Source organism: Lipotes vexillifer, unplaced genomic scaffold (assembly GCF_000442215.2).
Source record: "Lipotes vexillifer unplaced genomic scaffold, Lipotes_vexillifer_v1.1 scaffold466, whole genome shotgun sequence".
Lineage (NCBI taxonomy): Eukaryota > Metazoa > Chordata > Mammalia > Artiodactyla > Lipotidae > Lipotes > Lipotes vexillifer.
This window is the reverse complement of record NW_006796103.1, coordinates 1,420,398-1,445,580: the sequence shown is the minus strand read 5'-3', so window position 1 is coordinate 1,445,580 and position 25,183 is coordinate 1,420,398. Positions and strand designations below refer to the sequence as shown.

The following is a 25,183-nucleotide window of genomic DNA, read 5'->3' as shown; positions in this document are numbered from 1 at the left end:
CTTCCGATCTGCAGGAATCCTGGCCCAACCAGACCTGTTCTTTAATAGCAGTGTGTGGGACTGGCTGAGCTCATTTCCTGACACCAAAGCCAGTAGTCAGCAAGTCCCCTGCCACGCTCCTGACTGCCCCCTTCTGGAAGGGGGAAGAAGCAGAATGAGTCTGGGCTGGGCAGAGCACCTCTACTGGCTCTTCCGGGAAAGGGTGCTTAGCCAGCAAAGAGTCTTGTCTCCAACTTGGGTGGTCAAATCTACAGCTCCGATGGCCCCTTCTCCCCACCCTGACTAGAATGCTCCTGTGGGAGGAAATGAGATCATGTACTCCCCCTGGATCCAGCCAAGTTCCTCCCAAGCCCACGAGCCTTGGTGATCTCTGATCCCAAACCACGGTGGGTGACTACTCCTCACTGTTGCCGGATCCTGGGCTCTGCCCCAAACCTTGCCAGTGTCCCCTCCCAGCCCTGTGGGACCTTGACGGTCATACATCCTCACATCTGAGGCGTCCACCTCAGAGCTGCCCACCGCTCAGGACCATCTGCTGTTCTGGTCACCTGTCACTGCTCCCCACCCCGCCCCAACCCAGGAGAACAGAGGCCAGAGAGTGGGTCTTCCCACAGCCCAGAACAAGGCCTCTTGCCCTTCCTAATGAGAACTTGTGGGCTCTAACAACCAGGGACCCCCACAAGGCCACAGCCAGGACTGCAGCTCATGCAGACTTCTGGTTATGCCTGCTCCCCTGATGCTGTCCCACCCCATCTTGCGAATGGTGGTCCACCCTCCCACCTCTCTCAGAGGGCACTGGATGCCTGCCCTCCCCTCTCCACCGGCCCAGGCCTCTCATGGCCAGGCCCCAGTCAGGGGCCGAGCTGATCCTAGGAGCTATCTGCGGTGGTCCCTTCTGATTTTGTTGTCATGAGCTGGCAGGTGGACACTATAATTCTGTTGTTCACATGAGGAACCCAGGATTCACATCAGCCCAAGGGCAGAGCTGGGATCCTGCCACCCTCAGCCCCTCCTGGACTACCATGAACCACATAAAACTGGGCTGGGAGTGGAACAACTTGTGGGTGGCCTTGCCCCCAGGAAGCACTGGCTTGTTTTCCCACCCACCCACAGTCAAGCAGCCCACCCTAGTTCTGCTGCTTACCTCCTTCAGCTCCTGGGCCACTGAGGCCAGGCGTTCGTTCTCTGACTGTGTGTTGGCAAGGACGTTGCGCAGCTGCTTCAGCTCTGTCTGCAGCTCCAGCACCTTGCGCACATAGTACTGCTCCTTGGAAGCTGACTCCTGGATCAGACTCTCCTCCCGGCTCTCGCCATCCGCAGCCACCTTCTTATGGTTCGTGTGGGCCTGTCCAAATGCCTGCAGGAGATGAGATGCTCTTGAGAGGGAGCCTGGAGGCAACCCTGTGGCCGGACACGTGGGGGAAGAGGGGGACACAGGAGGAGCAAGATACCTAAGGGCTTACACGAGGGCTGTGAGGTTACAGAAGAGCTGGGAGTGGGGCTAATGAGGAGCCCTGGTGGGATGGGATAGAGGGACGGGCTGGAGGAACTGGGGCGAGGTAGGGATAGGAAGCCCCAGCCACCATCTCTGCCAGTGTGGCCCCCATCAGCCGACTGGCCCCACTCCGGGGCCAGGAAGGGAAGCCCCCAGAACCAGGGTGGGTCTAAGGTCTCCCTCCAGAGAGGAAACCGAGACTCAGGGAAGTGCCCTTCCCCTGCCTGATCCTGATTCACTCATCCTGGGAGACACCTGTGCCTGCGGAGGCCTGGAAAGGTGGAAGCCCAAGCCTGGCACAAGTGAGGGGACAGGAGTGTGAACCAGAACACTCAGAATCAGCCAACAGGTCCCCATGTGTGTCCTAGTCAGGAGACCCTGCCCACCTGTCCAGGGCCTGAGCACAGAGATAAAAATACCAGAGGGGAGAGGACCCACCATCCCCAGACCCAGCAAGAGCTTTGGGCTGTAAGAGGCAAAGGAGCACATGGCTGGCTCAGGAAGGAGCCCCCATGGGCAAGTACAACCAGGATTGGTGCTGGCCTGCCCAAGTCCATGCCCCAGGTCCCGGCCGGCTCGGACCTGCCATCATGCCGTTTCCCCCCAGGTGTCACGGCCCCTAGTAAGCACTTTTGCTTCTCTTTCCTTCTCACCCTGCACCATCACAGTAGCCAGGACGTGACCCACATAGGCCTGTAGTGTGTGTCCTCCCCAGGGGCTCCCTTCCCACTGGCCACCCCATGCAGACCTCTGAGGGGAGACCTTGTCTCTTTACAGGGCTCCTGGCTCACAGAAGAAAAATAAAAGAGGGCTCCTAAAGAGCAAAGAAAATGATGGCTTTATCTCTTGAGAGAAACAGAAACATTTTCATTCATTTATTATTTAATATGAAGTCTAGGAATTTAGTCCAAGAAAACAACTGGGAAAACGTGCAACGCCACATATAAGGATGTTTCTGAGTAGGGCTGTTTGTAATATAAAAAATCAAAATGTAGAAAGTGTCTTGTTTCTCTGTCGGCAGGGGACTGGCTAAATAATGTAGGGTAGGGTATGGTCAGGGTAACTGCTCTCCCTCCCAAGAGTGAGTCTTGTTCATCTGCTCTCAGCCACTGACAACCTGCTCTGTGAAGACACAGGCTCCCTTTTAAATCAAATCAGCTCAACTCTATGATTTCTGTTGCTGTCCTCCACCTCCTCCATCCTGGTCCCAGGGAAAGACTAAAGCACAAATCTGTGTCTACGTAGGACCTGCCGTATCCTGGGTGGCAGCCCCAACCCCCAGCTGCACACCAGCCCTGGGCGAACCAGAACTTGCCAGAAGTGCAGGAAGAACCCAACCCATGGGGCAGGTGTACTGGAAAGCATCAGCCAGGTCATGGGTGTCTCTCCAAACCTCCAGACAAGCCTAACGGGGTAAACAGAGCAGAACACGCCCTTGAATCTTGAGCTGGAGCACCGACATCTCCTGAGGCACCATGTCATCATCAGAGGCTATCCTGAGATGGGATGGCTAAACATGCGTGCGTGCACGCGCGCGCACACACACACACACACACACACACACACACACACACACACACACATTCACACCTTGGCCTGAATCTTCACCTCCACCCAGCTCCCAGCCTGGGGCCCATGAGCACCCAGGCAGCTTTTCAAAGACAATGGAGCTGGAGACTTACACCTCCCTGCCAAGACAAGACACTCACAGAGTCTGGATCTCCCTCCCATGTGGAAAACTAAAAACAACTGGGAAGTTTATGTGACTAAGCAATAGTTTTCAAGTCACTGAACACAGATAGTGAGAGGCAGGGCACAGGTAAGCTCCATGACACCCCCCACTCCTCCAGGAAGGAACTTCAGCCACGGTGCAGAAAGAAAATGAGGCCTGGCAGGACTGAGAGAAGGAGGTGGTACTGGAAGACGAGTGGACAAGGCAGTGAAGGCAGTAGACCTTTGAACAGAGGGGCCCTCAGTCCTCGCAGGGGACAGTCAGTGCAAGCCTGTGAGGAAGCCACCGAAGCCAGGAAACGGCCACCCATAGGGACAGAGGCTGTAAGCACTTGTTCCTACCAGCAAGAGGAAAGCCCTAACCCACAGGCAGCAGGTAGAGCCCTTGCAGGTCAGGGCAAAGTGGAGCTGGGGAAATGCTCTCTGGTCCCGACCAACAAAGCTTAAGGGCAAAACCTGAAAGGATCAAACTATATCCCAGAATAAAGCACACAAACACACAAAGGAACAACCGCACCATCTCCCAACACAGTGAAACCCAGAACCTGGCACCCAATCACTGGTGACTGGGCCTGCAAAGGGGCAGAGAAGCCAGTCCACGAGGAAAGGAGAGGACAGAGTGACACAGTGACAGAGCCGGGAGACAGGGCAAGACTGATTTCTACAGGCTCAGGAACACTGAGCCATGCCAAGCAGCAACCAAAGATAGAGGAGATGGAATTACAAGGTGTGTGATGAAAGGTGCACTGGATGGGACTAACGGAAAACTGCACAACACAGATTAGTAAACTTGAAGAAACAGCAATAAGACTACACAAAATAAAACACATAGACAAAAAAAAGACTAAAACACCAAACAGTGTGAGCGAGCTGTGGGATAAATTCAAGGAGCCCAACACATGGGTAGTTAAGAGTCCCTACGGGAGAGGAAGAGATGAGGATAAAAAAAAAATTCAAGAAATAATGACTGAAATTTTTCCAAATTTGATGGAAACTATAAATCCACAAATTTTAGCAGCTCATCAGCCTCCAAGCACAAGAAATAAGAAGAAAACTGCACTAAACATATCACAAACTTGTTTAAAACCAGTGATGCAGGAAAAAAAAATACTAAAATCAGCCAGAGGAAAAAGGACACACTACTTATAGAGAAGGAAGCATAAGGATGACACAGGATTTCTCTGACAAGCCTGGAGACAGTGCAGCAACATCTTGAAAAAACAAAACAAAAAACTTATTAACTGTAGCGCCATACCCAGTGAGAACTGTTCAAAAATAGAGGTGGGCTCCCCTGGTGGTGCATTGGTTGAGAGTCCACCTGCCGATGCAGGGGACATGGGTTCGTGCCCCGGTCCAGGAAGATCCCACATGCCATGGAGCGGCTGGGCCCGTGAGCCATGGACGCTGAGCCTGCGCATCTGGAGCCTGTGCTCCGCAACGGGAGAGGCCACAACGGTGATAGGCCCCCGTAACCCAAAAAAAAAAAAAAAAAACAAATAGAGGTGAAATAAAGACTCCAGACATAGAAAAGCTGTAAGAATTCATCACCAGCAGATATGCATTACAAAGTGCTAAATAAAATCCTTCAGGAGAAGGAAAACAATACCAGATGGACATCTAGATTTACAAGGAGTTAAAAGCACCAGAAATGGTGACTATGTGAGTAAATATAAAAGACTTGTTCTTCTTCTTATGTAAATCCCTTTAAAAGATAATTAAGAGATTCAATGCAATCTCTATCAAAATTCCAATGACCTTTTTTTGCAGAAATGAAAATTTATACAGAACTGAAAGGGGCCCAGAACAGCTAAAACAATATTGAAAAAAAACACAGTGGGAGGACTCATATTAAGTTTTGAAATTCTCAGACTTAAGATTTCAAAACTTAATATGAGGCTACAGTGATCAAAACAGTGTGGTATTGGCATAAGGATAGACAATATAGACCAACAGAACAGAAGAGTCCAGAAATAAACCCTCACATATGTGGTCAATTGATTTTTGAGAAGGGTGCAAAAATAATTCAGTGGTGAAAGAATAGTTTTTCAACAAATGGTGCTAGGACACATGGAAATCCACATGCAAAAGAATGAAACTGGATCTCTTCCTTACATCATATATAACAATTAACTCAAAATGGATCAGAGACCTAAATGGAAGACCTAAAACTACAACTCTCAGAAGAAAATAGGGATAAATCCTCATGACCCTGTTGGAAATGGGTTCTTCCATGTGACACCAAAAGCATGAGTAACAAAAGAAAAAAATAGATAAACTGTACTTCATCAAAATTTAAAAATCTGTGTATTAAAGGACACTATTAAGTGAAAAAACAACCTATACAACAGTAGAAAATATTTTTAAATTTTGCATTTGATAAGGGCCTAGTATCCAGAACATATTTAAAAAAAAGCCAATCAGCTCATAAAAAGATGCTCTACATCAGCAGACATTAGGGAAATGCAAGTCAAAACCACAATGAGATAGCACCTCACACCCACTAGGATGGATATAATTGAAAAATAAAATTAAAAAAAAAGAAAAATAACAAGTGCTGGTGACAGTATGGAAAAACTGGAGCCCTCATACATTGCTAGTGGGAATGAAAAATGGTGCAGCTGTTCTGGAAAACAGCCTGGCAGATCCTCAGAAAGTTAAACATAGAATTACCATATGATTCTGTGATTCCACTCTTAGGTATAGCCTCAAAAAAAAAAAAAAGAAAGAAAGTATATATCCACACTAAAACTTGTACACAAATGTTCATAACAGCCAGTAAGTGGAAACAACCCAAATGTCCAGCAATTGATGAAGGGATAAATAAAATGTGGTCTATCCATACTATAGCGTATTATTTGGTAATAAAAAGAAATGAATTACTGATACACAGTACAACATATATGAACCTTGAAAATATTCTGCTATGTGAAAAGAGCTAGTCACAAAGGGCCACATATTTTATGATTCCATTTATATGAAATGTCCAAAACAGGCAAATCTATAGAGACAGAAAGCATATCAACGGTTGCCCATGGCGGGGGGTGGAGTTGGGAGGTTGGAGTGGGTGACAGTTAAGGGGGTATCTTTTGGGTCTAATGAAAATGTGCTAAAATTGGTTGTGGTGACAGATGCACAACTTTGAATATAAAAGCCAATGAACCATATATTTTACATGAGTGAATTGTATGCTAAGTGAATTATATTAATAAATAAAGCTGTTAAAGTTGTTCAAAGAAGTTAAAGAATGAAAAAAGATAAACCACGCTAACGCTTATCAAAAGAAAGCTGGAATGGCTCTATTAATATCAGATAAAGTAGATTTCAAAGCAAAGAATATCACCAGCAACAAAGAGGGTCATTTCATAATAATAAGGAGTCTAGGGACTTCCCTGGTGGCGCAGTGGTTAAGAATCTGCCTGCCAATGCAGGGGACACGGGTTCGATCCCTGGTCCGGGAAGATCCCACATGCCGTGGAGCAATTAAACTACTGAGCCTGCTCTCTGGAACCCGTAAGCCACAACTACCGAGCCCACGTGCTACAACTATTGAAGCCCACGCTCCTAGACCCCGTGCTCTGCAACAAGAGAAGCCACTGCGATGAGAAGCCCATGCACCGCCACAAAGAGCAGCCCCAACTAGAGAAAGCCTATGCGCAGCAGCCCCAACTAGAGAAAGCCTGCGCGCAGCAGCCCCAACTAGAGAAAGCCTGCGCGCAGCAACAAAGACCCAACACAGCCAAAAAAAGGATTCTAAGTCACAAAGAGAACCTTACAATTCTATGAAGCAAAAACTGATAGAACTGGGCTTCCCTGGTGGCACAGTGGTTGAGAATCTATCTGCCTGCCAATGCAGGGGACACGGGTTCGAGCCCTGGTCTGGGAAGATCCCACATGCCGCGGAGCAACTAGGCCCGTGAGCCACAACTACTGAGCCTGCGTGTCTGGAGCCTGTGCTCCACAAAAAGAGAGGCCGCAATAGTGAGAGGCCTGTGCACCGCGATGAAGAGTGGCCCCTGCTTGCCACAACTGGAGAAAGCCATCGCACAGAAACGAAGACCCAACACAGCCATAAATAAATAAATAAATAAATAAAAAGAAAAGATAACTTAAAAAAAAAACATCAGAGTAACTACAGAATTAAAAAAAAAACTGATAGAACTGCAAGGAGAAATAGATAAATCCAAAATTATAGTTGGGAGAGTTCAACATCCAACTCTTCATATTTCTCTCAAGATTTCATAGGACAAGTAGACAGAACATGAGTAAGGACACAGAAGACATGAACACTGTTAACTAGGTTGACCTAATTGGCATGTGTAGAATCTCCCACCCGACAGCAGCAGCACACACATTCTTTTCAAGGACACATTTACCCAGACACACCATATTCTGGCCCATTAAACATGCCCCAAAAGGATTCAGGCCATACAGAGAATTTGCTCTAACCACAGGGAATTAAATGAGAAATCAATAATGTAAAGCTCTCTAGAAAATCCTCAAATATTTGGCACATAACCAACACATGGGTCAAAGAAGAAATCAAAAGTGAAACTAGAAAGTATTTTTAACTAAATGAAAATGAAATGAATGTGAGAATTTGTGGGATGCCACTATAGCAAGGACTTAGGAGGATATTTATAGCACTCAATGACTATGTTACAGGAAAAAAAACCCCAAAAAACAAAAACCAAACACCAATCCAATCAATAACCTCACTTTCATCTTAAAAACTAGACCAGGTAATGGACACAAAGCTCAAGGTACAGCTAAAAGCCCTGTGGGGTTAAGCCCTTTTAACAGATGAGACGACTGAGGCTCACAAGGCTAAGAGCCTAGGCCCCAGGTGCAAAGCTCCTAAGAGCCCCACGTTCACCACAGCTCACCATGCTTCGTCTTCTCCAGACAACACTCCTCCAGGCCTTAGCCCAAACGTTCTCTGGGCCTTCTACAGACCGAGGGATGAAGGCCTTCAAGTCCTGCTTGGTGGGTGCCATGTTCCTCACCTCTACGTCCCAGACACAAATTCTGTACTAAACACAGACCCTATAAACCCCACTGGGAGCATGGTTTTAAACCCTCCTTATAGACTGTGTATTACTTAGGGGAGGAGCTGTTTCTTGTTTACGGCTAGTCTTTTGGCCCACATGGTATGTGATGAGAGTTCAGCCAGCCCCAGTCAGAACTGTCTCTCTTTTCAGCTGTGTGCTTGTGTATTCACTCAGTTGCTCAACAAACACTGGACAGCAGGATGGTGGACTAGGACACATATTGTTATACCCTGCCTAAAGCCCTCATGACCTCTTAACCTCTGGTGGTGGGAGTGTAACTGGTACAACCACTTAGGAAAACTATTATCTACTAACAAGAAGCACACACCTGTTCTCTGACCCTGCGTGTTTATAGGAGCATTATTTACAAAAAACCCAGAAAGTTCCCAAGTTTTGTCAACAGAAGGAAAAATTATGATATAGTCACATGACGAAATACTACACAGAAATGAAAATGAGTAAATTACTGTTATTTAGACAACAGAGACGAATCTCATATAATATTGGGTGAAAGAAGCCAGACACAAAAGAGATATACTGTATGATTCCATTTATATATACAGTTCCAAGAATAAGTAAAACTAATATCTGCTGGTATTAGGGCAGTGGTGACCATTGGGTTGGGGGAGGGCCCTTGAAAGAGGCTTCTGGGGCTGGAGATGTTCTGATTCTCATCTGGGTGCTTGCTATATGGGTGTGTTCAGCATCTGGAAGTTCACACTTATGCTTTGTGCTCTATATGTTTTTCCTCAATAAAAAGTAAAAACAGAAACAAAAAACTAGAAGAGCACATGAAATTCAAAGAAAAAAAGGAAGTAATAATGATCAGAGTAGAAATGAATGAAATAGAAAAAATATAGATAAAATAAATTAATTCAAAAGCAAGTGATTTGAAAAGATTAATCAAATTGATAAATCTCTAGCCAGAATAACTGGGGTGGGAGTAAGGAGCACCACAAACATTAAAAAGCACAATAAGGGAATATCATGAGCAGCTTTATGCCAACAAACATGACAACTTAGATGAAATGGACAAATTCCTTGAAAGACAAAAACTACCAAAGCCCACGCAAGAAGAAATAGATTATCTGAATAGTCCTATATGTACTATAGCAATTGAATGTGTAGTTAAAATCCTCAAAGAGAACATTCTGGGCTCACATGGCTTCACTGGTGAATTCTACCAAACATTTAAGAATGACATAAATCCAACTGTACACAGATTCTTTCAGAAAACTGAAAAGCAGGGAATACTTTCCACCTAATCTTATGAGACCAGCATTACCCTGTAACCAAAACCAAAGACAGTACAAAAATCTACCAATAGGGCTTCCCTGGTGGCGCAGTGGTTGAGAGTCCACCTGCCGATGCAGGGGACACGGGTTCGTGCCCCGGTCCAGGAAGATCCCACATGCGGCGGAGCGGCTGGGCCCATGAGCCATGGCCGCTGAGCCTGCGCGTCCGGAGGCTGTGGTCCACAGCGGGAGAGGCCACAACAGTGAGAGGCCCATGTACCGCAAAAAACAAAAACAAAACAAAACAAAACAAAACAAATCTACCAATATATAAAAAGGATAAGGAACCATGATCCAGAGGGGTTTATCCAAAGAATGTAGTGTTGATTAGCAATCACTAGAAAAAAAACGATGTAATTCAGTATATTAAGACAAAAAAAAAAAAAAAATCTATGGGATCATCTCAAAAGATGCAGGAAAACCTGACAAAATTCGACGTTCATCCCTGATAAGCACTCTCAGCAAACAGAAGGGAGCATCCTCAACCTGATAAAGGGCATCTTCCAAACACCTGTCAGCTAATATTATTTAATGACGAAAGACTGAGTCTCCCTAGTTCTGTTCAACCTTGCACTGGAGTTCCCAGCCTACAGTGCAATGAAACAAGAAAAACCAAAGGCATCTAGATTGGAAAGGAGGAAGTAAAACTGTCTTTATTTACACATCACACAACAGTCTGTACAGAAAATCCAAAGAATTCTACAAAGAAGCCACTAGAACTAATAAGTGAGTTCAGCTAGGCTGCAAGACACAAGATTAATATACAAAAATCAAGCTTATTTCTATATGCTAGGATTGAACAATCAGAAAGTGAAAAAATTTTAAATGTTATTTACAATAGCATTAAAAATATTAAATGCTTATGCTTAAATCTGACAGAAGATGTGCAAGACCTATACATTAAAAGCTACAAAATATTGCTGAGAGAAATTAAATCATGGAGAGATATACCTATTCATGGGCCAAAAGACTCAATATTGTTAAGATGTCAATTCTCCACAAGTGGATCTTTTAATTCATCACAATGCCAATCAAAATCCCAGTATTTGTTTTGGGAGAAATTGAACATCTCATTCTAAAATTCATATGGAAATTCAAAGGACCTAGAACAATCAAAATGACTTTGAAAAAGAACAACAAAGGAGTAGGACTAACATTAACTGATTTCAATATTATAAAGCTATAGTAATTAAGAGAGCATACTATTGGCATAAAGATGGACAAACAGAGGTACTGAACAGAACAGAGAATCCAGAAATAGACCCATACGTATGGCCAACTGACTGGACAAAGGTACAAAGGCAATTTGGTGAAGAAGGGATAATCGTTTAACAAATGATGATGGAATAAATGAATATCCTTATATAAAAAAAAGAGCTACAATCCATACCTTACAGCATATATGAAAAGTAATTTAAAATGGATCATAGTCTTAAACACTGAAAGTATAAGACTTCCAGGGGAAAACAAGATAAAATGTTTGTGACTTTGGACATGACCCACAGAAGGAGAAACTGGTAATCTGGACTCCAAAACTACAAATTTATCCTGTTAGGCAAGTTAAGAGAATGACAAGTCATAGACTGGGGAAAAAATGTTTGCAAATCAGACACTTGATAAAGGATTTGTATCCAGAATATAAGAACTCTCAAAACTCAGTAAGAAAAATAACCCAATAAAAAATGGGCAGAAGAGGGGCTTCCCTGGTGGCGCAGTAGTTGAGAGTCCGCCTGCTGATGCAGGGGACACGGGTTCGTGCCCTGGTCCGGGAAGATCCCATGTGCCACGGAGTGGCTGGGCCCGTGAGCCATGGCCGCTAGGCCTGCGCGTCCGGAGCCTGTGCTCCGCAACAGGAGAGGCCACAACAGTGAGAGGCCCGCATACCGCAAAAAAAAAACAAAAAAAAACAAAAAAAAACAAAGCCTGACCCTATCAAGGTTGGCATGAGGGTGGAACAATTAGAACTCTCCTACACTGCTGATGGGGAGAGTAAAATGGTACAACCACTTTGGCAAAGAATCTGGCAGATTCCTAACAAGTTAAGCATACATCTGACATATGGCATAGCCATCCACTCTTAGGTATTTACCCAAGAGCAATGAAAGCATAATGTCTATACAAAGACTCATATAGGAATGTGTATATCTGTAACAGCCAAAACAAAACAAAAAACTCAAAACAACCCAATGACCATCAATAGGAAACTAGATTTTAAAAAGTGTGGAGCAGCCACACAATGGAATGCTACTCAGCAATCAAAAAGGAATAGCTATTGATATGCACATTAACAAAGGTACATCTAAAAATTACGGCAGACCAAAAAAAAAAAATCGTATGTGTTGTATGATTCCATTTATTTAAAACTAGAAAGTGCAAACAAATGTATATGTCATGGTCGCCTGGGGATGAGGAGGAAAGAAATTACAAATGGGGATGAGGAAACGTGGGGATGATGAATACCTTCATTATCTCAATCACACTGTGGACCTCATGAGTATACACCTATATGAAAACTTATCAAACTGAATACTTTAAATATATGCAATTTATTGTATTTCACTTATACTTCAATAAAGCTAAGACAACAACCTGGATGTCTCTGAAGCATCAACCTGGAGACCTCACCCTTATGCTCACTGCCCCAGCTCACAGGCCAGGAGGCTGAAGTTGGGAGAAGTGGAGACTATCTATGCCCCTGGTCACTCAGCCCACCTGTCTGAATTTCTTCTGACCAAAGCATCCTTACTCCCACCTTGCACCATCCTGTGCAGGCTTGAGTCTATCACAAAACCTGCCTCCCTATCCCAGGAAGTGCTCAGAGCAGCACCATTTACCATCTGATTGGGGTGTCCAGCTGCGGATATGCTTGTCCTCACCTTACTGCACACTTCCCAGGCCGGTGCCTACTGGAGGACCTCCAAAAGTTCCTGGGCAGCTCAGGGGCCCAGCTTTGGCCTCCATCCCAGGTCTGTCCACAAAATTCCCTGGCCACTCTGGGGAAGAAAGGCAACGACCTCCTGGACCACAGAGTGCCTGTTTTGACTCTGAGGTGGCGGTGGTAGTGCCTTTGTGATGTCCCCTGAGGGCTGCTCCAGCTGTGAGCCGGCTCACGCTGTTTCTGACACAGGACTTCAGCCCATACCCTGCCCACTGCTCCGAAGCTTCCCAGGCCCAGTGAGCTCAGTTGTGAGGTCATGCTGGGCCTTGCTTCAAGTACATCCACATTTATGTGGACACCTGGAGCCAGAACCAGACATGGTGGGGGAGGCTGCATGTGCCAAATGGGGAGGGGGCCAAGGGCAAGCTTCAGCCCAGGAAGGGGAGCTGCAGGGTTCCAGGGGTAAGATTTCAAAGCCAAATGTGGTGGGAAGAGGGGCCAAAGCCCAGGGAACGGTATGAGCACATGCCAGGCAGGAGAGCCCAGGCTCTCTGGGAAGTATCAGGAGCCGCTTTCTGAGAATGGAGGAGTTGGGAGTCTCAGAGACCACAGAGACAGCCTGGGCAGGAAGACCCAAGTGGGGAGCAGAGGGGCTGGGTGGGGATGGGAGTCAGGCCTGGGGGCTTCCCCAAGTAACTTAGCATGCTGCCTAGTTTCTGTGGAGTGGCAACAGTGGTGAGGGCTTAGAGACCAGGGCACTTGCACACCTTGGTAAACGAGACCAGTACCACCCTGACCCTCCCTCCCTCAAGCCTGAAGTCTCACTGCGGGAGCCCTTAGAGACAAGAGAGGATGAGTTCCTGTCACGAAGTTCAGGCTCTGGGTGGCCCCACCTTGCTGCCCAGTGCAGCCACCAATCTCGGTGTGTTGGCAGTGGTGTCGAAGGAAGCATGGTCCAGACCACAGGACACCCAGAGAGCAGGACACAGAGGGGATGGAGTGAGTGCAGGGAGGGTGACAACTAGCGGACCATCAACTGTTTATGAGGGTGGGGTCTTGGTAGGGAGGGGACTCCCATGAGGACATTCATGCAACAAACCAAACCTCTGCTTCCACCAAGGGCTGGGACCCACCAGTAGACAAACAGCCCCCCTCCTGCCTCTTCCATCTGATGAGAAGAATGGAGGTCAGCACACTGTGGCCCATGTCTGGTCCAAGCCTCATTCTACAGCTAAAGTTGTACTGGAGCACAGCTAAATGGGAAAGCTGAAGCAGGCTAGCATGATGCTGGGGCTTCTGCCTTCAGTCCATGGGTGTGAGGCCCACATGGCCCACACGGGGGTCAGCGACTGGACAGGGACCAAGAGCCTGGTGTCCACAGGGAGTCTGTGGACTTTCCAGGTAAAAGGCCCCATCCGCCTCTCCCTAACTTGCCTGGATCAGGGCACAGACCTCAGGACCCCTCGGACACAGAACGTCCCTCCAGAGAAGCCCTGGCTGCCACACAGGCTCTCTGGGTGGGGCATCCAGGGCAGAGACAAGGACAGGAGGGAGGGAACAGGGAGTCAAACAGGAAGAGAGGTGAAACAACTCCATACTCTCAGCACCAAAATCTGTATTAGTCAGGGATGCCCAGAGAAATGAAAGCAAGAGAATATATGTAGATATACATAAGAGGAGACTTATTATAGGAGTTGGCTTAGGCAGTTATGGAGGCTGAGAAGTCACACAATCTACTGTTTGCAAGTTGTAGACCTGTGGCGTAATCAGTCTGAGTATAAAGCCCAGAGAACTAGCAGCATCGATGCCTGAGGGCAGAAGGTGGACATCTTAGCTCAAGCAGAGAGTGAACTGAACTTTCCTCCACATTCTGTTCCAATCAGGCCCCCAATGGATTGGATGATGCTCACCCACACTTGGGGAGGCATCTACTGAATCAATGCTATCTCTTCCAGAAACATGCTCACAGACACAACCAGAAATGATGTTTCACCAGCTATCTGGGCATCCCTTAGTCCAACCAAGTTGACACAGAAAATTAACCATCACACAGGCATGGGGTCTGTTGCAATGACCCTCAACTCTGTTGCTGTGGTGTGAAAGCAGCCGTAGACAACAGAGGCAAAAATGAGTAAAATGTTATTTACAAGACCAGACTAAAAGCCAAATATGGCCCTCAGGCAGCAGTTTGCTGACCCCTAGTCTGGGCCAGCACCTCGTCATCACCCGGCATCCACTTTCTGTGGCTCACTATAGAAAAACTATTAAGTGTATGTTGAAGGGGCCCATCCCTAAGCCAGGTGCAGAGGAGGAAATGTGCATCGGGAACAGAGCCTGGAAGGATGAGGGGTGCTGTAGGTGCAGGGATGGGCATGACGAAAGCCCAGGGCAGGACAAGGTGGGCTAGGAGGAGAGCTGGGTCCTTATGCCATGCCTCTGAGCCCTGAACAAGAAGGCCCCTTCCTTCTCGGCCATGGCAGACCCTAGCACTCACTGGGCAGGAAAGAAGGTATGAGTACGGTGGCATCTGCTGCCTTTGCTCCATCCTGGCTGTGAGTCTGGACAAGTCCATCCTGGCTGTGAGTCTGGACAAGTCCCTCCCCTCGCTGAGCCCAACTGTAAACTGGGCTGTGTGTAGAATGCGCAGTCCCAAGCCAGCTGATGGGCCCTGAGCCCCAAGTGAAATGAGCCCCATTGAGCCCACTTATGAAGACTGCCAGGGCTTGAAGAGTGCCCCTGGGTTAGAGTCTGCTCTGCAGTGTCCTCACTGCCCACTCCCCTTCCCATCAAGAGAACAATGTGAGCATTTCTGCAATGAGCACGGGTTACCAGTCCTAGATCAAAGAGGTTGATCCTTAGTCTCTGACACACCTACAAGGGGCCAGAACAAGTCTGCATGAGGGGACTGAGAACAAGCCTGGCTCCTGACCCTAGCAGGGCAGAAGCAGCAGTGGGAACCAGGCTGCAAACAGGGCTGCTCTGGAGGACCTTTCTTCCTGACCCAGCCTGGCCATCTTGTTAGCAGATAGGGTAGGGGGTCCCTGGAGAAAGAATCAGGCATGGCTTTCTTGACATAAGAGAAGCCATTTTTGGCCAAAGACATTTTGTGATCTAAGCCTGGTCACAGCGCTTGTCCTTGAGCAGGTCTCAGTAATTATCTTAAAGGAAGAAAAGAATGTGGGAACAAATTATTCCCTATTAACAAGTAAGAGTAGTAATAATAACAAAGATAATGTATATTTGTAAAGACTCCCAGTTCTGTTTCAATGGTAAAGATTGGCCTGAAGTGCTCAACCAACAGATCAACTGGAACCTAAGGGATGATGATATGGACCTTTTCTGACCCTTGTGACTTACAACTAATGCTTGGACTCTATCTATCTGTGCCCCAATTCTACGCTGATTTCTCCTTTGCTCTGGTCCCTTTATGAATATGCATACACTGCCCAAGCCCCTTCATGAATATGCATGTACCATTATCTTAAAATTTCCCCAATTTAAAAAAAAATAGATTTATTTATTTTTGTTTATGATTTTTGCCTGTGTTGGGTCTTCGTTGCTGCATGCGGGCTTTCTCTAGTTGCGGCGAACGGGGCCTACTCTTCGTTTGCAGGGTGTGGGCTGCTCACTGCGGTGGCTTCTCTTGTTGCGGAGCACGGGCTCTAGAGCGCACGGGCTTCAGGAGATGCGGCGCATGGGCTCAGTAGTTGTGACTCACGAGCTCTAAAGCGCAGGTTCAGTAGTTGTGGCGCACGGGCTTAGCTGCTCTGCGGCATGCGGGATCTTCCCGGACCAGGGCTCGAACCTGTGTCCCCTGAATTGGCAGGCAGATTCTTAACCACTGCGCCACCAGGGAAGCCCAAAATTTCCTCAATTTTTGAGGGAATTTTATGATTGTTGAATTCTCTATATTTGTTCAATACAGTGTAACACCACTTAGGAATTGAACTTCTTTTCTGTGCAGCATAATCTCACAATGCAGATGGCAGTGTCATTTTGATGGAGCTCTTCATTTCCCCATATTGTGCGGCAGAGGGCGCCTTATGTGGAAGGCAGCCTTGATTGTTTTTTGATGATTATTATGCACTGAAACACATTATTCAGAAATGTGGTAGATTTATCTTCAAAAATTATAAGGCTCTTTAAAGGATAGTTATATGCATGTGTACTTTTAAACTGTATTGTAATTCACACATAATTTGTTCCACATAGGAACGCCTACACTAAGAAACATTACATATTTTCAGGTCAACATTCTTTAAAAATTATCTTAGCTTGGGCTTCCCTGGTGGCGCAGTGGTTTAGAGTCCGCCTGCTGATGCAGGGGACATGGGTTCATGCCCCGGTCTGGGAAGATCCCACATGCTGCGAAGCGGCTAGGCCCGTGAGGCATGGCCACTGAGCCTGCGCGTCCAGAGCCTGTGCTCCACAACAGGAGAGGCCACAACAGTGAGAGGCCCACGTACCACAAAAAAAAAAAAAAAAAAAATTATCTTAGCTTGCTCTATGTTATTAACTAGTTAATTATTATTGCAAATAACCTTATATTCTCTTTCTTAAAGGTATGAAGTGAGCAGATACTGGCCAAATAGTTTATACACATAGGTATTTTGCTATGTCTGTATCAATTAATATAGAAACCATAAAATACACCCATTTTAAAATCATATCTTATAAACCTTTAGAAATAAATGTAACATAAAAAATAATTTACTCCTGTGCCTACCTTCTTTATAGGTAAGAAGACAGACCAAATTTACATTTTCTTTGCCCTTTTTCTTTAAAACTGTATCTTTATTATATTGCCTGCAGAATTACATTTCCTCTTGCCTCTTTTCACTGACAAATCTGATAGGGGTTCTGCCACACTATCCAGCTCAGAAATATTCTTGAGTAATGAAGTGAAAATAATATTGGATAAGAAAAGAAAAAAACAAAAAACTTCCCCAATTCTGATGTTCGGGGAGACACAGATCCCTGGTACTCTCCTTACTTGCTGCCAAGGAATAAACCCTTCCTTCTCCTGCTCTTTGGCTTAGTCGTGTCTTTTGGCTTGATATCCACCAAGAGGTGAACCAGTTTTTCGGGTGATGATCTGATACAGCAGGCACAATACATGCCAAACGAGAAGAACCGGACTAATAAGCATTTCCAGGAGGTAAGGCGTGCTTCCAGGAAGCAGTTTTCACAATGAAGCTTGGGATTTGGGATTTGGGATTCTCAACTTGCTTGTTGGAATTCCTGGGCTGACCCAGCCCCATCCACTCACAGCAGTTCCCACCTCTTCCTGAAGGGCTACCAAGCAGGGTGTGGGCATCCTGGAAATTCCCGACTTCTGTTAGCTGCTCATCCAGGCCCCTCTGTTGGGTTTCCTGCCTAATCCTGTTCCTGGGACCAGGGGCTGGGGATGGTCATTATGTACCCACCCCACATCGTCTTCCTGTGCAGGCTTATAGGAAACCCCACTGGCTAGCTTCACAAGGACCTTTCCAGGTAGCATTCAGTTCGCCTTTAGCAAGAGCATGCTTACTGAGTGTCTGGCCTCAGGTGGGTGCCAGTGGTACCAGGACAGCCAACACTGTCAGGCCCTCAGGACCCAATTCTATCCCAGCTGGGACTCCAAAGCCTGGCATCCTGGGGAACCACTTGAATGGACAGAAACACCGCCCACCCTCAGCTCACGAATGGTCTTGATTACTATAACCAGTCAGCACCACAGCCTCTCTCTATCCCCCAACCAGAGTGAGAAGTCCCTAAAGTGTCCCTCACTTCTTTTCTGGTTCTAAGTGGTGTCCCTACCAGAACCTCACCCTGGGAAGCAGCTCCTCAGAGCAAATGTGTGCTGAGAACCCCAAGGTGCAGGGCACCAGCCTGGGGCAGAGCTGGGCCACATGGCAGCTGGTGCTCAGGGAGGGAGGACTCCCTCCAGTCATCACTCCACATGGTCACCATCTGCTGGCACACTTGTGCCTGCTGGACCTGGTGGCCCAGGCTCAGCCCCACCTGGAGCACAGAGCACTTACTAATCAGTAGAAAGCTGTAGTTGTCTGCTTCTGCTCTGAGGCAGGAAGGAGCAGCCTTGGGAGCTGGCCTCCCTCCCAATCCTTATGCAGGGAGCTAGGTAAGGAAGAGGAACCAGTAACTCAAGTTCAGTGCAGACTGCCATAGAAGTTGTTCAGCAGATACTGATGGCTGATGGATTTCCCCCTACCCCAAAACTAGTACATACAAACCACAGGGCTTCACCACTCGGTTGAGTCAAGGGGGATCTGGCAACTCTGAGAAATGGAAAGAAGACATGATGGGGGGACCTGTGATATGGGGCCACACACTCTCTGTGCGAGGTTGTCAGCCCCAAGAAACCACGTGAGCCTCATTAACCTCAAAACGGGACTAAGGCTTATGAACTGGACACAGATAACAAGCTCTATAACATTATGAGATAAAGATTTTATAGCATTAGGAGATTAAAGTCTCTCAAAGGTTGATTAAACCTATCAACTTAATTCACTGGCCAAAACAGCCAGGTACAAAATACTGTATAATGGTAGACATGCAAGAATGTGTCAACTGGCAAAGAACTTGACTGGGGTTCAAATGAGTCAGAATTAGCATCAACGTAAAGAAGACTCAACAGAAGGATGAAGGGCACATGCTTCCTTTCAAGCTTTTTCCTAAGGAAATGGGATCACAATGGGACAGAGTGATATCACAGTAATCTGACAAAGGGAAGATAGCTACATATACGTGTGCATCATTGTAGAAGAAAAATTTTTAAATATATTTCAAAAAGTTTTCTGTAAATCTAAAACTGTTCTAGAAAATAAAAGCTATTAAATAAAATCAGTTCACACCCAAACACATGGAAACTGATCTCTTAAATAATGTCTGGACCAGAGAGGGCATACAGAACAAACAACAGGAAACCAAATAAACAAAAAATAGAAACATCTCATATCAGAACTTGGGGATCACTGCCAAAGCAGTACTGTGCTGTGGGAGGGGTTACACTAAAAATACATATTAATGATAAAAAGAAACAGAAACTGAACAAAGTAATGAGGCAAAGGTCTTAGAAAGGGGAAGTAACACAACAAAAACCCAAAACAAAAGAAAAAAAAAAAAGCCACTAAGTTAGTGTATTTTCTCAAGCTGGTGATGATTATAGCCATAGGAAAAGCACATGCCCCTAAAACAGGGAGCTGTAAGCCAGTCCCCTCCGCCCTGCCACCCCACTCCCTGGAACTTTGAACTGTGTTGCAGGACTGGAACCTGGGACTTCTCTGTCCACTTCCATGTCCACTCACAGCACAGGACAGGATGGGGGGAGGGGAGGGAGAGGCAGTCATCACAGGCTCAATGGACACCCTGTAACTCATAGAGGAGCTCCACAAATCCTTCCTTCAAAAGCCGGTGGGGGTCGGGGGGTGTCCGAGGACACCTGGGCTGACTGTGCATGCAAAAACTTAGGTGAGACCTCAGCAAACAGAAGCCAACAGTTCACCTTGAGAATCAGTCACCTGCCCCAGGAACACAAAACCAGAGGCACTAATTTAATTCAATTTAAAAATATTGCTTTGGCGCCTGTCCAAGATCAGGATAAGCAAGCACAGTAAGTAAACCATATAGTGCTGTCAGAAGGTGAACTATCAACATCCCTGTCACAGACAAACTAATGTTTAGAAAGGATGTAAGAATGTCATCTGCACAAAGATGCTTTCAATTCATTCCCCAACTGAAGTTTTAGAAAAATGGATATGGTAACTTTCTTTCTTAATTTCATAGAAAGAACACCTATAGCTGTAGTAAATCTACCTAGACAGATTTAAAATGAGAGCCAAGTTAACAAGGAACAGAACGCGTTAATAAATAATGGACAAGCACTAGAGCCACTCCACTTAAAAGGACAAGGCAAGATAACCTCCCACCACACTGCAGAGACTGGAAGAAAGAAACAGAAGAAAGGATATATTAATTCCATATTGTCTGCAGGTCTGATTGTCTAATTTTCTCCAGAAAATGCGCTAAGAAACACCTCCAAAAAGGTCATTTAGAAATCTCCAATCCTCCCAAGTTAAATTAGGCTAGGAAAACGTACTTTAAAAAAAAAATTACATTTATAATCTCAACATCAAAAAACATTAACTTTGAATATTAATTTAACCAGAAAATGATATTCAAAGAAAATGATAAACATGCTAACAAGAAGGGCTGAACCTAAAAGGGTAAGGTGCCTGAGTTGTCACTTGGAGCTCATGTGTCTGGGACACCACAGCTATAAGGCTGAAGGAAGCTGCCCCAAATCCTCTGGGATTACTTGACAGCAATAGTGCAATTTATCCAGATGATTTAGCAAAGAGACTCTCTCCCCTTTGCCTCCAATGAAAAAAAGTTCAAGGTATAATTCACATACTATAACATTCACCCATTTAACATGTACAATTCAGTGGTTTTTAGTAGATTCACAGGGTTGAGCAACTATCACCACCATCTAATTTCACATTTTCATAACCCACATTTTCATTCCCCATTAGCATTCACTCCCCAGCTCCCCTCCCCCAGACCCTAAGAACCACCAATGTACTTTCCCTTCTCTATGTCTTAAGACTATTCAGGATATTTCACATAAAGGGAACCACACAACATGTTATCTTCTGTGACTGGCTTCTCTCATTGAGCATAATGCTTTCAAGGTTCATCCATGTTGTAGCGTGTACCAGCACTTCACTTCTTTTTATTGTCAAATACTATCCCATTGTATAGTATTACAATACAGTAAATGTGCATGGACCACATTTATTTATCCATTCATCAGTTGATGGACATTTGTGTCGTTTCTACTTTAGGGTTGTTATGAATAATGCTGCTGTGAACCCTTTCATACAAGTTGTTGTGTGGACACATATTTTCATTTCCCTGGGTATATATGTAGGAGTGAACCGATGGTACATATACATGGTAATTCTATATCTGACACTTTGAGGAATTGCCAAACTGCTTGCCAAAGCAGCATATCATTTTCCATTCCAGTGTTGATTTCTCCACAGCCTCATCAATACTTGTTATTGTTGGTCTTTTGATTTTACCCGTCCTAGTAGGTGTAAGGTCTCCTCCCATTTAAAAAAAGATTAATATTAGTAACAATAATAGCTACCACTCTTATAATTTTCCTTAAATCTATTATTTCACTTAATGCCTAGCTCAAAGTTCTCAGGAGAATTCTGGTTCCCATTTTATGGAGGAAGAAACTAAGGGTCCCAGAGGCCGGGGCCATGTCAAGCTGTCAGCTATCATGCTCAGCTATCCTGGGCAGAAGCACAGCTGGGACTCTGGGCCATCCCTACCCCCTCACACCAGCTCCTGCTGCACCAGTGTCAGAACTATTGCTGGAGGGCAGGAAGATCCATGTCCAGAATATATCAAGAACTCTGACATATCAGGAAGAATAAAGTGGAGACCCCACAGAAAAAAGGGTAAAGGTCCTGAACAGGATCCTCACAAAAGAGGGTTTCCAAATAGGCAGTCAACATAGGAAAGGTCCATGGGGAAATGCAAACTAGCACCAGGATGGCGACTAGGACACACAGATCAGAAAGGCCAGAATTTAACATAGAAAATGCCAGTGCCCACCCTGGGTGCTATCTACATGCATGCTCACAGAGGCACAGAGTCCAACAGCACAAACCTGGGTATGGAAGCATGGTGTGTCCACATGGAACCCTGCCAGTGATGAGTGCTGACAATATGCAAATTCAGGCAACAGTGTCTCTAGATAGAAAATGCTGAGTGAACACACAAAACCCAAGGTCTGTAGGACTGCCTATAGTAAGTCGAAAACAGGTAAGATCAATTTATGGGGCAGTGTCTGAATTATTAACCCTGGACAAGCATTAGAGAACAGTCTCTGGGATGCTGACAACATGCTCCTTGCTCCATCTGTGGAGCTGCATGGAAACATCAAACTGTAAAAGTATGATCTGTGTAGTTTCTATATTTTATACTCCAATAAAAACTAATTTTAACCATTGTCAAAACTATCATAAATAGGGCTTAAAAATAAATAGGAAGTAAATTATATCTCAAAAAGTAAACAAAATGATTTATGAAACTGCATACTGAAATAGAATCAAACCATTGAAAAGGATGCAACATCTGCAATGTTATCTAAATGTACAATGCTAGAGGTGAGATGCTCAGAACCTTAGCTACCACCACTTCTGGTGATGAGAAAGAACAGGAAGCAGGATGCAAATGTGCCTGGGTTGGTGTGCACATGCACTTAAATTCTGTGCGTTTTACTGTATGTAATTACAGTTATAAGATTAACAAAACCCAAACCAAATGTACCCCAGATCTCAATATAGCCCAGGGAGACCAACTACTCATTACTAATGAAACAGAAGGTATCAGAGAGACAATGAGAGATCAACTTTCCATAAATGCACTTCAGCAAAAACCTGACATAAGAATGCAAGGTCCAGCCAGGAAATGGGACAAAAAAATGGACTGCATGCTCACTCTGGGCCATATGCTTCCAATCACCCCACACAGGAACACAGTCTTGCTGGCAACTAGAGAGAAACAAGTTACAACAGCTACAAAGTACCAGCTTGGATGGGGGACCGGATGGGGTAGGGAGAGAGGGGCATAAAGAGGGCTAGAGCTGGCAATCAATAAGGATGCATCCAGGACAGATGTCCTTGAGAAAGACCCTGAGAATCACACAGCACACAGAAATAGAGTGGCTCCAAGGCCCATTTTCCAGGCCCCTCTTCCAGCTCTGATGGGAGTCCAGGGAAGAGATGAACCAGGTGGGAGAGGCCCAGGAGGGTGAGCAATAACCCGAGGCCTGTGCACTTCACAATCTGTGTCAACATGAGCCCATTAGCTTCTCTCACAGGAGGGATCTCCTTTCACAGGTAAGAAACTGAACTCTGAGAACAAGCAACTCCACATGACTTCCCAGGTGGGACTGCCAGAAAAGGCAGGAAAGAGGCGTAACAGATTGGAAGGCAGAACCACCACCTGGACCCATGACTCTTGCTGTTCAGTTGCCCACACCTAAGAATCATACCAGGAGCCAGAAATGTACCTTCCCAAGTACAGGCCCACCTGCCAGTCAGCCCTGCCAGTCTCAAGCTTGGAATCTGGAATGTTCCAGCTTACTGGGACAGTGCTTGTTAATCCCCAGATCTGGCTGAGGCTGGTCGTGCTGGTCCCTGGTCCTACTGGTCCCTGGTCCTACTTCACATAACTTATGGAGATTACCTCTCTCCTGGCACAGCCCTGCCACCCTCAAGCACTAGCTAAATAAAGGGGCAGAGCCTGCAGAGGAGCTGGCCTTTTGGCCAAGGGACCAGGGTGGCCAACTGTGTGTATCTGTCCTAGACAAAAGGAAGTGAGTTCTGTTCCTCGGGTATCACCAAGGAAACTGAGAATGCAGGTCCACACAGAGCCTTGCACAGGTGACCCTGATGTCCTCCAAGGGGAGGTGTTGGTGACTCAGGCATACGACTCAGGCACTGCTGCTCAGAGAGAACAGCAACCACCAACACTCACTCACAGCTCTGATGCCTTTCAGAGGAGCCAGACAAAAAGGCCACCTGGGTGCAGCCCATCAATATGCAAGTCTAGAAAAGAACCTAATCACTGCAGCAGAAGGTCGGCAGGGCTGTCTCGGATGGGGTGGGCTGGAAGGCATGTGAGGACAACCCTCAGGCAGGGCAGCCACAGGAGCACAAACAACTCTGCGTCTTGTAATAGGTAAATTATGCCCCAATTTTAAAATGAGAGCTGATTACAGACAGAATCATCTGGGCAGTAGCCAGAGCTGTCACTCCAGAAGCATCTGTCAGAGGTGTACCTGAACAATGCAGTCTGCCACTGGAAGAGGGGCTCAGCTTCGCCTCGCAGTGAATCACCCAAATTCCGACAGGTGGGTGAGACTGAACTGGCCAGGAGCAACTTCCAGGAAGAGAAACCAAGGTGGGGAGGGAGGATGACATGCCAAGCTCACACACAAGGACAGAACCTTCTGGAGGGCTGAACAGAGCCCTGTGACATACCCACTGGGTCCCTATCAGGCCATATCTCAGACCTAGGGTGTCACCAGGGGTCAAGGGGGCCTGGGTTGGGGGGGCACTCAGGGCAGCCAGCCCCAGGGACAGCAGGGGACAGGCAAAAATACTGTCAGGGGCTACTCTGGGACCTTCCACCTTCCCTACAGAAAGCCATCCTAGGGCTGGTGCTCTACCACTTGAGTTCACAGATGCAGAGCTGGGCTGGGGGGAGGCAGGGTTCAAACCCCTTGGACACATAGTGCAGGCCAGGGCAGTGGGGGTGAGGTGGCTTCTCACACAAGGAAGGTGGGCCTGTGGGAATGCAAGCAGTGGTGCACCTTACGGCACCCCATGCCTGGCCTGTGCCTCAGGAGTCTGTGCCTCCTAAGTTGGATATAGGCCTGGAGTGGGCAAGCCCACTCCCAGCGAGAGAATGGCACTCAGTAAATATATGCGGACTGACAGGAGAATAGGGAGGATGTGGGGACACTGCAAGGGGGTGACAGGCCCACACCAGAAGTGGGTGGACAGGGACAGAAGGTCCAGTGAATGGGCAGGTGGTAGGGGTGCTGGGTGAGGCTTGGTGCTTGTGGGAGCTGGGAAGCAGGCCCTGCAGGCATCTCCTCTTTACCGCTCCTCCCCAGCCAGCAGGAGACACACCCCCATGACTTGGCAGC

The 25,183-nt window shown here is 46.4% G+C and overlaps 1 protein-coding gene across 2 annotated transcripts in view; it reads right to left on the bottom strand.

Moving 5' to 3' along the window:
* Nucleotides 1-25,183, bottom strand: part of BICD2 (BICD cargo adaptor 2) — a 52,320-nt gene that overhangs the window by 12,162 nt on the left and 14,975 nt on the right. For both annotated transcript variants that reach the window (XM_007468166.1, XM_007468165.1), the window contains exon 2: nucleotides 1,145-1,357. In XM_007468166.1, coding sequence (XP_007468228.1) covers nucleotides 1,145-1,357 — 213 coding nt within the window. The remainder of the gene's footprint in view (nucleotides 1-1,144; nucleotides 1,358-25,183) is intronic.